The sequence below is a fragment of the Echinops telfairi genome, unplaced genomic scaffold (genome assembly GCF_000313985.2).
Source record: "Echinops telfairi isolate 266 unplaced genomic scaffold, ASM31398v2 ScPeMD7_7400;HRSCAF=8409, whole genome shotgun sequence".
In the NCBI taxonomy this organism is placed as follows: Eukaryota; Metazoa; Chordata; class Mammalia; order Afrosoricida; family Tenrecidae; genus Echinops; species Echinops telfairi.
Genome location: NW_022111300.1, coordinates 33,182,801 through 33,196,792, shown reverse-complemented (window position 1 = coordinate 33,196,792; position 13,992 = coordinate 33,182,801). Strand labels below are relative to the sequence as shown.

At 46.6% G+C, this 13,992-nt stretch overlaps 1 protein-coding gene across 1 annotated transcript in view; it reads left to right on the top strand.

Moving 5' to 3' along the window:
* Positions 1-13,992, top strand: part of PSTPIP2 (proline-serine-threonine phosphatase interacting protein 2) — a 57,064-nt gene that overhangs the window by 33,441 nt on the left and 9,631 nt on the right. Inside the window, exons 6-9 of the mRNA XM_030887294.2 lie at positions 4,067-4,129; positions 10,666-10,764; positions 11,307-11,352; positions 13,333-13,412. Of these exons, the coding sequence (XP_030743154.2) occupies positions 4,067-4,129; positions 10,666-10,764; positions 11,307-11,352; positions 13,333-13,412 (288 nt within the window). The remainder of the gene's footprint in view (positions 1-4,066; positions 4,130-10,665; positions 10,765-11,306; positions 11,353-13,332; positions 13,413-13,992) is intronic.

The window sequence follows — 13,992 nt, the reverse complement described above, 5'->3', positions numbered from 1 at the left end:
CACCCCTGGTCCTGAGGGGTTCATCTGTCCTAGGTTCCCTGCGTTTCCAATTCCCATCTGTACCGCTGTGCATCATCTGGTCTAACCAGGTTTGCAAGGCAGAATTGGGGTCATGGTAGTTGGGGGGAGGATTTTTTTTTTCTTTTAACCAAACTTTGGGAGAAAATGTGTCCATGCTAACTTCTCTTTTTCATCGGTCAAAGCTAGTGCGCTCTGTTCATCCACTTCTTGGAAATAAGCTCTTTTTAGTCATCAAGGGAAGTTTCAATTGATCTCCTTTAGTGAACCGAGTAGGGGAGGTATGGGTGGGATGGCTGGTTAGACCATGTATGGCACATACGTGTAATCAATAAATTCAGACATGGTCATCTGACCCTTTCTCGGTGTAGAGTCTGGCCAGAGAGATGGATACAAGACAGGAATCCTGATATAGAGTGTGACGAGGCTTACATGGTAGAGGAACGAAGGTGCCACTTGAATGGGGGCAGGGGCACGTTCATCTGTGCGGCTCTGGGTGATCTTCTGGTGCAGGAATATGGATGTTAAAAGCAACAGAATGAAAGGCAGTCTGGGTGAGGGAGTGAGTGATGAGTCTGTCTCTCGTGGGTGTTGGCCTAGTAGGGAGCGTCTTGGGCGCCGTTCTCAGGAGCCTTGATATTTGAGGGTGCTCAGGTTCCCTCCCCAGCCGGAACACCCTTAGCAGGCAGGGATGCGCATAGCCAGTCACTCCCAGCCCTGGTGCCCACGTTTTGTTCTACTGCCTCAGCTGGGACGGATGGAATGGTCACAGTACATTTCGGTGCCAAGGGTGTAAAGAAAGGGCCTCTGTGGCTACCGAGAGCGATGCTTCCACGTTTTCAGAACGCAGTCTGAGTGTGTGAGACCGCTAAGTGGGCCGCCGAGGTCCTGGCTGCAAAGCTGACCACAAGTTCATTTGCAAATCTTTTTCCTCTTTCGCTCCTTCTTGCTTCACTTCACCCCATAAAAGAGCTGACTGTGTTTTTGGTGCCTCTCTGAATTATCAGTAGTCGAAATACAATCAAAACTCAGTTGAACTTGGTCTGAGTGGAAAGTCTCAGAGCCCTAGAAGCAACACTTCTGTGGCAGTTATATAATTTCATGTCAACTTGATAAACAGAGTGAAGGGGTGGAGTTTAGCCTGCCAATCAGGTCACAGCCTGATGATGCCTCCTGGTGGGCATGACCTTCTCATGAGGATTCTTGCAACTCCCACCCTTTCTCCCTGGAGGTGGGCCACACACACTCTCTTTGCTTCACCTTCCCGTTGAGGAGCCACTCAGAGAGCTGGGGGAGCCAGCGCTGAGATGCTTCTACTGGCATTGGGTCCACAAGACTTTCCACCCGCCAGCCTGTGATCTCCCTGCATTCAGCATCATTGCATGTGCTGCGTGAGTCTAAAGAGGAGTTTATAGACTAGTATCAGACATATGGGCTAAGATCAGACTTATGGACTTGATATGGACTGGCTGAGCAATATACAATTGCTCTTTGATATATAAAGCGTTCTCTTATACACATATGAGTGTTTCTGGATTTGCTTATCAACCAGGTTAACACAGCTTCCCTGAGACCTGAAAGAGGATCTTTGACTCACTTGGAATTCCATAAGTAGGTCAATCCAATAAGTGAACATGGACATACAGAGACTTCAATCAAGGGGTGTAGCATACAGAGTTGGACTTGGCATCTGAAGCCTCAGTCCCTAGTTCACTGAGCAAAGCCTATCACCTTAGGGCCCCAGGGCCCAAACCTACCAGGTTAGCAGGTGGGGCTGCTTGCCCTCTACAAATCCTGAGAACTCTCAAATCCCAAGAATCCTAAAGACAGAGCGAGACATGCTATGAAGGAAAACGTTTTGGCTGATGGAGCTTTGCAAGCCCCCCCACCCCTCACACACACCTGAGAGGCACTTGAAGCAGGTATCTTGTAGGACTTGGAGATGAAGAACTACAAAGTATAAAAGAGTAAGAGCTCCCAGATGGGAGAGCAGCCATGTGTGTGCTCAGATTAGACAGGACCATGGGACAGGCCAACATTGCTGATGGGCTTGTCTGAAAAACCAGAAACCATCATTAAATGCATAAACCCCGATTCTCCTCCAGGAAGAGGGATGTGATTGTGCTTGTGAACCACGCCTCCCTGCCTGCAATCCCCGCATTTGCCGGGGTATCTGTCCGTGGGGATTCATGTTGGAGCTGCCTCCATTTATTTTATTTCTATGGCATCTCTTCATTAGCAGGTGCATGGCTGCCTCCAGACCCCTCACTTTCTACTGGGCTGCGATTGGCCACCCCGTTTCCTATGGGCTCCTTGTGCCCCCCACCCCCAGGGAGTTTCAGGTACTCAACAAAACCCACGATTGAAGTGAGACCCTCCCCAATTTTCAAACTGTCCTGAGAGGCCATCCAACGGTGTATCTGTGTGAGGTTCCTGGAAAAAGACAAGCACAACCTTTACTTTGATGAACCCAGAAGAAAGCAGAATCACACCTGCAATTCATTTTCAACGCTATTATCTTATATTATGTTATTTTGGCCCCAAACAATGTCATGATTTCTTTTGAATTATTGCATGCCTCTCTCTTTTGCACCTCTCTTTGGCTTCATAGAGCTATTATAAGAATAATCATGATTTAGGCTAGTGGTTGGAACCAAGGGCATTGGTTCCTGGGTTTGAATTCTAACTCTTCTGTTTGCTACAATGCTGTCTTGGGTGAATTGATCAACCTTTACTGTCGAGAAAATGGAGACAAAAGAACTCACACAGTTGTGACACATGAAATACTAAATCAAAACCAAACCCACTGCCATTGAGTTGATTCCAACTCACAGTGACCCTCTCGAGGGTTTCCAAGATGTCAATCTCTATGGAAGCAGACAGCCTCATCTTTCTCCCAAGGAGCTGTTGGTGGGTTTAAACTATTGACCTTGTGGTTAGCAGCCCAACAGCTAACCCACAGCACCACCAGGACTTGTTTGTGGTTCTTTTTTACCATTAAATTCAGGGAGCTCAGTAGAACAGCCCACTGGTTAGTTACAGGGACTCTGGACACAGGGCTCTACTACACAAGTCTCACTGCCATTGAGTTGATTCTGACTCATAGCTACTCTATAGAACAGGTTCCTTGGGGGTTCGGAGACTCTGTTTATGGGAGTAAACAGTCTCATCTTTCTCCCATGGATTGGCTGGTGGTTCCAGAGTGCTGACTTTGCGTTTAGCAGCCCAGTGCATACCCCACTGAATCACCAGGCTTCCAACAACACCATTCACTCACTGGTATCAACAGCTGTTGAGCAGCTAAGAAAAGCTTTTAACACAGGAAAGGAGGACACAGTAGCAGAGCAGCATTTCTTAGTTACCCGAGAGCTGTTGATTCCCTCCATGCTGCCTGGGCTCCTGGCCAGTCAAGGGTGTGATGTTGATGAATGTCAAGGGAGTGAGCATGTGCAAGTCCCTGGGGGAGGATATCAGACTGGTCAAAGTAGAGATCCGCCAACAGGAAGAGGCCCCACAGCAAGATGGATTGACCTAGTGGCTGCAACCGTGGGCTCCAGGATAACAGCGGTGAGGACGGTGCAGGACCGGGCCATGTTTGCTTCTCTTGTGCAGAGGGTGCTACGAATCCAACCCATAACAAGAACTGTGCTGGTCTATGTTCACAGAAAACAACTCCCCTTCTCAAGAATGGAAATTGCGCTTCAATAAAAGTTTAAAATCTCTCTTTTGAAAGCAAAATTCCCCAACTCCAAAGGTCTGCAGCGACTCTCTGGAGGTGATGGAGGAGGGTCGCTATGGGTTATCAGCAGCTCGATGGCAATGAGGATTTTTGGTGGTACCAGGCTGCCCATATTCAAAGGCAGGCCCCATTGACCAGCCTTGAGACCTCTCTGGGCTGCACCTTCCTTGCTTGAGAATGGGGGTCCGACTGTCCTTATGGGAGGACAAAATGACACCGTCAATGTCGAGGACTTAGTGTCACAATGAGCTGTAAGAATATTATTTTTGGTTTTTATTATTACTAACAGTGCCTGTTGTTTCTTCATAGACAGAGCTTATCATGGATGCTGCCCACAAACAAAAGAGCTTGCAATTCAAGAAAACCATGGACGTGAGTCACACTTGTTTCCCCCTCGCTGGTGTGTGTGTGTGTGTGTGTGTGATGGTGACATTCTCTGAAATCTTATGCTGTCTGTGAATACAGTCCTGCTCAAATCACATTTCAGTTATGTTATCATTTATTACTGCAGTGTTTTAGAGACAATGGCCTTTAGTGGATTAGCATCCTTCTTTCTAAAGAACTTGGAGGGATTGAGGATGACACCAGATAATGGAAATACAATAATGTGATTGTTCTGGTATGAAGGAACCTTGATGGTGTAGTAGGTTACAAGATTTACAACCTCAGAAACCCACTGGGACAGCACCACTCTGTCCTGTAGGGTCACTCTGAGTTAGAATCCACTCGATGGCAGTGAACTTGGGTTTTGCAGTTCTGGTAACCTGGAGAAGTATATCAAGTCAATGTAAATATTTTAGGCCAACACATAGAAGTAGATATATTGAATGATGCTGATTTTTCCCCCCTTTGACTCTGTTGAATTTTGATTGTCTTAAATATGTGCAACTTATAAAAGCCTGCTTTCTTTATTAAAAAAAATGCTTAAAAAGACAGAATGAAAACTGATTGCTCAAGGGGTCACGAGGGTGGGGGCATGGAGGGAAAAGAGAGGAGCTGATACCAAGGGCTCAAATGAAAGTAAATATTTAGAAACTAATGATGGCAGCATACGTACAAATGTGCTTGGTACAATTGAGGCATGGATTGTTATAAGAGCTGTAAGTGCCCCCCGATAAAATGATCTTTTAATAATAATTAAAAAAACTATTTAAGAAGCAAAACCAAACTGATTGCTAGGAGCTTCACCCTTGTTTGTCGTGAACTTATTGATCGCGAGATACAGTGAACTCCTTTATTGGGACATGAATGACTCTATCTTTGCCCAAAACTGTCATCAGGGTACTCGGTGGGATGGCATAGCTCTAATAACCCAGGCCCCAAAGAAAGCGCCACCAAGACTGGTACCACACACAGTCTGTTCTGCTGCAACGTGCTTTTCTTTGATGCAAATGAGAAATAGGGACTGGGTAATCCAGGCTTTACTCTTGTTGGTAGGTGCCACTGGGTCCGTTCCAACTCATAGTGACCCCTGTGTACAACAGAACGAGACACCGCCCAGTCCTGCGCCTTCCTCCCAGTGGTTCTCACGTGTGAGCCCATGGTTGCAGCCACTGTGTTCACCCGTCTCATCAAGAGCCTTCCTTTTTCACTGCTCCTCTACTTTCCCAAGCATGATGTCCTTCTCCAAGAACTTGTCTGCCCCGACAACATGTCCAAAACATGTGAGATGAAGTCTTGTCATCCTTACCTCTAAGGAGCACTCTGGCCGTACTTCCTCCAAGACAGATTTGTTTGTCCTTTTGGCAGTCCGTGGTACTTTCAATATTCTTAGCCAGCGCCATAATTCAAAAGCATCCATTCTTCAGTTTTCCTTATTCCATGTCCAAGTTTCTCATGCTTATGAGGTGCTTGAAAATACCATGGTCACGTGCACCCTAGTCTCCAAAATTAAAAAAGGAAAAAAGTTTCAGGGACAATCCTGTATTAGCCAACACTATTAACTGATAGAGACATCGGGTTGGTTAACTCAGGATTTTCCCCCCTAAGCTTTTATGTTTTGAGACGATGTGGGGCAAGCTTTCTCACAATCAAAGAAGACGTATTGTGTGATGACCTTCAGGACAAACTGAGAACCGTGCAGAAGGAGTGCCTGGGCCAGGGGCTGCCTGTGGAACCGATGGTCATGGCTCATAAGCAAGTTCATGTGGAGCTGAAGAAAATGAAACAAGTACACAGAGCCAAGATGTGGTTTGGGTTTTTTTTGAGTATTCAAAGGCATTTGGCTGTGTGGACTATCACAGACTATAAAGAACATCGAAAAGAATGGGCCTTCCACAACACTTCATTGCGCTCATGTGCGGAACCTGTACATGGACCAAGAGGTAGCTGTTCGACTAGGACAAGGAAAGACAAAGATCTAAAATCAGCAGCGTTAGGTGTCAGGGCTGTACCCTCCCTTCGTGCTCACTCGGTCTGCGTGCGGAGCCAATAGCCCGAGCGAGTGGACTGCCTGAAGAAGAGCACAGCATCAGGGGTCCAGGAACGTCCACCAGCCACCCGCCACCCGCAGACGACACCGTCTGGCTGCACGTGAGGCGGACTTGACGCTCTTGCTGAGGAAAAGCACCGAGTGCAGCCGTCAGTGTGGATTACCACGCAGTGCAACGGAAACCCAGGTCTCGCCACTGGACCCAAGGGAGCATCGCGGTGAATGGAGCAGAAGACTGAAGTCGGCAAGGATTTCCTTCTGCCTGGATTCACAGGCAGCGCTGGTGGACGTAGCAGCCAAGAATTCAAACCATGCATTGCAGGGGTCAAGTTTGTTTCACAAGATGTCTTTAAAGGGTTAGGGCAGGGCAGAACTGTCCCTGTGAGTTTCTGGGACGGCAACTTTTTGCCAGGCCTGGAAAAGAACATCATGCTTGGCAAAGCAGAATGTCATTAAAAGAAGAAGACCCTCAACGGCACAGGCTGACACACTGGCTACCACCAGGGGCTCAAGCACAGCAGGTGTGGCGATGTTGCCGTGTTTCCCTCTGTTGTACGTGGTGTCGCTGTGTGCTGGAACCAGCCCAATGGCACCTAACAACAACAACAACAACAATGACACAAATAGATTTAGCAATGCTTTCTGCATATTTTTTTGGGGGGGGAGTGTTTGGTAGCACGTTTGAAAATTTCAGATGCTATATTCTGCCTCATTTTGAGTATTAGACAAGATAGCTTGCTTTTGGACATTTCTCCCTTTCTCCAAATCTTTCCTAAGATTCCTAAAGTGCTCGGTGGGCATCTAGGGCTTCCTTCTGTGCCTTGTCATTTTCTCCTGGGCCTGGAGATCTGAACAGGCCCCTGCCAAGGTGAGCTTCTAATATCTCTTATTTTGCAATGGGTTTCCTGAATATATTCTCACATTCTTCCTAGTTTGAGAATTCGTCTCACCCCCAGGAGAAGACGGAAGCAAGAAAGCAGTTACATATTGTTTTTTTGTGTGTTTTCTTTCCTTGTTGCTTGGCTCGGGTGTCACTCATCTTTCCTTGATGCTGGTTTTTATCTTCCTTGTTTTAAAAAAGAAAGTACATTAAAAATCAAGTAAACTCAGTGGATGTATGTATGGACTATGATAAGAAATGTATGAGCCCTCAATAAAATTTAAAAAAATCAAATACTAGAGGGGTGGCATAATTGTATAATGCTGTTTTAAAAATTCGAGCTTTTTTTGGGGGTGGGGATCTTAAAATTACAGAAGAGTTCTAAGTATGGTCTTGAGAACTTTACCGAATGATTTCTTTTTTTAAATGATAGCTTTTTAAATCTTAAGATCAATATAGATTGATATGTAGTTGTAAGAAAGACTATAAAGAAATCCCATGTACCCTGACCCATTTTCTCTCATGGCCATGCAAAACCAAGTAAAATATCACAAACAGGATATCAACATTGATATGTCTAGATACACAATTCCATCACTACGAAGATCCCACAAGTTGCCCTTCTAACGCCACGCCCACTTCCTTGATCCCTGCCCTCCTCTTTCACCTTGATCACTATTCATGCTCTCTATCTCAGACTTCATCATTCCAAGAATCTTCAATGTCGAACCTCTCAGAAAGATCGTTAGAACCATGGGACTGTTGGCTCTCTTTGAAAGGATGAAGGCATGGTATGTGAGCTATAGCTCAATAAAGCTGTTGCCAAGAAAAGAAGTAAGGAGGCTTGAAGGTAAACAAGTGGCCATGTATCTGAGAAGCAACAAAGCCCACAAGGAAGAAGCACACCAGTCTGTGTGATCATGAGGTGTTGATAGGATCAGGTATCAGGCATCAAAGACCCAGAATAAAAAAATCATGTCATTGTGAATGAGGGAGAGTGTGGAGTGGAGACCCAAAGCCCATCTGTAGGCAACTGGACACCCTCTTACAGAAGGGTTGCGGGGAGGAGACGAGCCAGTCAGGGTGCAGTATAGCACCAATGAAGCATACAACTTTCCTCTAGTTCTTTAATGCTTCCCCCCCACCCCCACCCCACTATCATGACCCCAATTCTACCTTACAAATCTGGCTAGACCAGAGCACGTACACTGGTACAGATGAGAGCTGGAAACACAGGGATATTCCAGGATATATAAACCCCTCAGGACCAATATTGAGAGTAGTCATACCAGGAGGATAAGGGGAAGGTGGTGGTGGGGGCGATAGGGGGAACCGATCACAATGATCTATTTACAACCCCCTCCCAGGGGGATGAACAACAGAAAAGTGGGTGAAGGAAGACATCAGTCAGTGTAAAACATGACAAAATAATAATAATTTATAAATTATCAAGGGTTCATGAGGCAGGGAGGGGGGAAAATGAGAAGCTGATACCTAGGGCTCAAGTAGAAAGAAAATGTTTTGAAAATGATAATGGCAACAAATGTGCTTGACACAATGGATGAATTGTGATCAGAGTTGTATAAGCCCACAATGAAATGATTTTTTAAAAAAAAGGAAAAAGGAAAAAAGTAAACCTTTTGGAGTGCCTCACCCCTTCCCTCCAGCAAACATTTTTGGAGAGTCATCCAAGTGATTGCTCCTATCAGAAGTTCATTTCTTTTTATTACTGAGTTGTCTTCCAGGTTATGGATGTACTATAGTTTGTTTAAATCATGCAACTGCTGAAGGACTTCTGGCATAATCAGCTTTGCATATTATAAACAAAACTGCTGTAACACTTGTGTACAGACTTCTAGGTGATATTTATCTTTGGGGTAAATGCTCAGGAGTACAATTGCTGGGGAATGTGGTAGCTGTCTGTTCAGCTTATGGAAAAAGCTGCCCAAGGTTTTCCAAAGGACTTGTACAAGTGTACAGTCTCACCAACAACGATGGACCAAGAGGAAGTTGTTCAAATATAGTTGTATCATCTCACCATACCTATTAATTCTCTATGCTGGGCCAATCATCAGAGAGGCTGTGGAGAAAAACACAGCATCAAGATCAAGATCGGATGAAGACTTATGAGCGACCTGCGACATGCAGGTGACACAACCTCGCTTACTGAAAGCGCAGAGGACTTGAAGCACTTGCTGATGGAGATCCAGGGTTGCATCCTTTTATGTGGATTATAACTTAATGTAAAGAACACAAAAATCCTCACAAATGGACCAATAGGTAACCTTGGGAAAAAGAGAGAAAAGATTAAGTTTTCAGGGAGTTCATCTTGCACAACCCACGCTCATGGAAGCAGCAGTCGAGAGATCAAAGCACACATTGCATTGGGTCAATCTGTTGCACAAGACCTCTTTAAAATGCTGAAGAGCAAGGATGTCACTTTGACGAGTAAGGTAAATCTGACCCTCGCCATGAACTTTTCAGTCGTCTCATCTGCATGCGAAAGTTGCACATGGAATAAGGAAGACGGAAGGAGAATCAATGCATTTGAGTTATGTGCTGGCAAAGAATGCTAAAAGTACCGTGGACTGCCAAGAGAATAAATAAAGCTGTCTTGAAAGTAGTATAGCTAGAATGTTCCTTAGAAGTAAGGATGGTGAAACTTCATCTCGCTTACTTTGGACGTGGAGAGACCAGTTGCTGGTGGGGGTGGGGGACCTCATGCTTGGTAGAGTAGAAGAGCAGTGTCAAAGGCAAGGCCCTTAACAAGATGGGCCGACACAGTGGCTGCTACATTGAGCTCACACGTAAGAGCGACTGCGAGGATGGCGCAGGTCTCTCTGTGGCTTCTCCAGCTTCTGAGGTCTGGTTGTGTCCATGTGTCTTGTCTTCTGCAATGTCTCCCAGGGAGTGGCAGAGAGAGAGAGGTGTCTTCCACCTCCAAGGAGGACGTACCAGGTTTCCCAGAATTCTCAGGAGAAGGCCATGCCCACACAGAGGTCTCATTGGCTATCTCCAGATTGACAGCCTAGACTCCACCCCTACACTCTTAATCCTTCAATTGACACCAGAGTAGGTGACTACCACACTTGGTTCTTCTGCATTTTTTTCAACGTTGCATGTTGCCATGATTAAAAAATTTTAGCAGTTTTTATAATTGTGTAATGTTATCTCATTGTGGTTTAATTTGTATTTATTTCCCTAATAGCCCATGTTGTTGAACATCATTTCATGTGCTTATTTGCTCTCTGTTTTCTTAGGTGAAAGGTCTCTTCCTATCTTTCATCCATATTCAGATCGGTTGCTTGCTTTGTGAACATCTGAGCTTTGGGAGGTTTAAGAATATATTTTCTACGTACTAGTCCTAGTAGATGTCAGACAGATGATTTACAAATCATTTCTCTGGGTCTGTGGCTTGTCGTTTCAGACATAACTTGGAGAGGGGCTAGCGAGAGCTTTCAGGATGACTAAGCGAGAGCCCAGTATCTAGTGGTGATCACAATCCCAGTTGAGGGTCATGTTCTTTGCTGAGCTTGTGGCCTAGGTTGACGGCTTTTCTTGGACACCAACAACGCCTTCTGGTTCCTAACACCGCAGGCAAAGAAAAGCTACGAGCAGAAATGCCGGGACAAGGATGAAGCTGAGCAGGCCGTCCAGAGGAATGCCTGCCAGGTGAACCCGAAGCAACAAGAAAAGGTACCTGGAAGGAAACGGAAGTTGGTTGAGGGCTGGTGCCCGGAACCACCTGAGATTTGCATAGATCAGCCAAAGGCTAATTCAGAATTTCCCTCTGGAAGGGACTTTGTACCTAAGACCTTCCAGGCCCTTAGGATCCCTGAACCAGAAAAGCTCTTTTCACGTTGTCGGAACCCCGCTTTCAGCTAGAGAAACGTGGCCAGGGGGTAGAGGTGGGGGGAGAAGAGTGGAGAGGCAGTTGGATGTTTTTCACCTCTCTGCAGAACTTAGAGCACGTACATACTCTTTGTGCACAGGTTGCCTCCTGTCCGGGTGGCATAGAAATTGAATTTCATAAGGCCTGGACACCAAGATTGTCAGCAACCAGGTGGCAGGGATCTGTCTCCAGAAAGTCAAGATACTTTATGGGCATTTCCCTTAAGGGTAGAGAGCAAGTTGAATGATTTCCTCAGGAGGGAAACGTAGGAAGTACTCGAATTAGATTTCGTCTCAGCATGGTCATTGCATTTATTGAATCCCTGTCCTGTGTTTTGGCCCCATAGCTTTTTGTGAAGTTGGCGACGTCAAAGACTGCAGCAGAAGATGCTGGTGAGAGGGGCTGTGCTCACAGCGAGGGGGGGCCGGTGGTGAGGGTGACATCTCTGAGGTCGATTTTATATTATATCTTCCTATAAAGCACGCACAGCTGTCTGATAGGACTAACAAGACACATGGGAGTGAAGAGAGGGCAGGAGAGTGAGTGAGCGTATCAGAACCTGGGACACTGGGAGGAAGCAAGCGCTCCGTTTTCTTGGGCCCTGGTCCTATTAGGTACCACCGCCTCCCACTGAGTGGTCATCGTGGTGGTGGGGGAAGAATGCTCATCCTTGCTTTCATGTGCCATGTCCTCAGTGCCAACCCAGAGTGGTCCTTGCCCGATGAGAGAGCAAAACACGCTGGGGCCGGCACCTTCCTCGTCATGTGGTGTGTTTGAGCCCGTCGTTGCAGCTGCACCATCCACCCACTTCTTTGAGGGTCTTCGCCTGTTTGTGCGGACCGCTTACTTTACCAAACATGATGTCCTTCTTCAAAGACTTGTCCAAAGTACCTCGGATGAAGTCTAGCTCTCTTCACTGTGCAGGAGCATCCTGGCTGCAGAGGCTCTGTTCATTCATGTTGCAGCTACTGTTCAGTATTCTTTGCCGCTGCCATCGATGAAAAGCCATCCAATCTCCTTCGGTCTTCCTCGTTCATCGTCCAGCTTCACTTGCACATGAGGTGACTGAAGGTACCCTGGCACGGGTCAAGCATTCCTGTGCCCTCAAAGTGACACTGTCCAGAGGCCTTTGCCTTTTAACACTGTCAAGGGACCTTTTGTGGTCGATTTGTCCAGTGCAATATGTCATTTGGCTTCTTTACTGCCGCCTTCATGGATGCTGACTGTGGATTCAAGTCAACTGTAATTCTCAATAACGTCAGTATCTTCTCCATCGATCCGAATGCTGCCTCTTGGGCCAGGGGTGCGGATTATTGTTTTCTGTTGAGTTGCAATCCCTATGGAGGGTTGTGGTCTTTGATCTTCATCAGTAAGTGCTTCAAGTTCCTAATCTTTCAGCAAGCAAGGTTATGTCGTCTACATATCTCAGGCTGTTGCTACATGGCCTCCAATCCTAATGCACAGGTTCTTCATAAATCCAGCAAATCCGATGATTTGCTCAGCACACACATTAAATCAGCATGATGCGAGCAGCTGCTTTGTGATCAGCCAGGCTCTCTGAGACTCTGATTTACTAGAAGCATCTTTCTGCACAGGGTCTCACACTTACTTGGCTTACCGCCCCCTTTTCAGAAAAAAAAAAAAAGACAGCCCCCCCCCAATTAAAGACTTGTAATCAGTACATCCCATAATCCAGGATAAAGTGTAGGTACTGGCTTTTGCAGAGTCATGTCCCCCACCTTCCCCGGGATTATTCCACTATGGGAAACAATGAAGCGTTTAGATTCCATTTCGGCCCTCTCGGCTCTTGTCCATTCTGAAAGCAATAGGCCCATTCCAAGGCCTTTCCATCAATGAAATCTAAGATCGGAACCAAATGGTTGGAACAACTTGTACTTCTCAGCATGTCTTACAGGAAACAAGACTCTTGTGCCTGGGGCCATGAAGCAATCTTGAAATCCCCCACTAAAGCACCTGCTATCTCTTTGGGGTTTGAGGTAGTTCCCTCCTCTGCACCCTCATCTGCTCCATCTGATCATTTCCCCCCAAAACGAAAGCCCCTGGGGCTCCCCGTGGTGGAGCCGCACAAGAGTCACAGCGTTCGCCTCTCCTTCCTCGTAGCACATGGTTCCGTGCTAATGACACGATTTAGTGTTTAAAAAGAAGGCTAAGTCCGCCTGACCTTATTGCACAATGGCTTTCGTGAGAGCTGTGGCCACATCCTCTCAATGTGGAGCGCTCCATGGGCGTCTGCGAGCGCCCCTCAACTCTCCAGGGCTTCTTTCCTCACGTGGGAAGACCCTGTTGGGGGGGTCTGGGAGTCACCCTTGGGGGGACATATTGTGGATTGGGGCCCCTCCGTTTGACTGCAGATAAAGCCTATATGCTGCACATCACCACGCTGGAGAGGGTCCGGGAAGAGTGGCAGAGCGAGCACATCAAGGCCTGCGAGGTACCCAGGACTCCCTGGAAGAGGCTAGGCACGGGGCGGGGGCCGGTCTTCCTGCCAGAGCTTGTAGAAATGCCCCACCTCTTTCCACTGCCATCCAATCGATTCCAACTCACAGAGGGGGCTCTGTGATTCACCCCAAAGTCAAACTCACTGCCATGGGGTCAATTCATCGCCACCTTGACTCACGGCAACCCTGTAGGGCAGAGAAGGCCCACTTCCTGGGGTTTCCAAGACTAAATTTTTATGGAAGCAGACACCCCTATCTTTCCCCTGAGGAGGGCTGGTGGGTTTGAACTGCTGATCTTGGGGTTAGTAGCCCAGAGTCATAGTGGTAAAGAACTTGAGGACAAACTAGAGTTCGTTTTCTGAAGTGCCTCTGGGTAGACTCAAACACCTGACCTTTTGCTGAACAGCAAAACCCATGATCCATCTATACCACCAGGGGCTCTAGGTGCAGGGAATATAACCCTAAATTGGCCAATAAGCTTATTGATCATTGAGAGTTGACATTATTTCATAAGCCCAAGCCAGTCTGCGTAAAGGGTTCTTTTTTTCTGAATATGTTTTTACATCTAGCTAT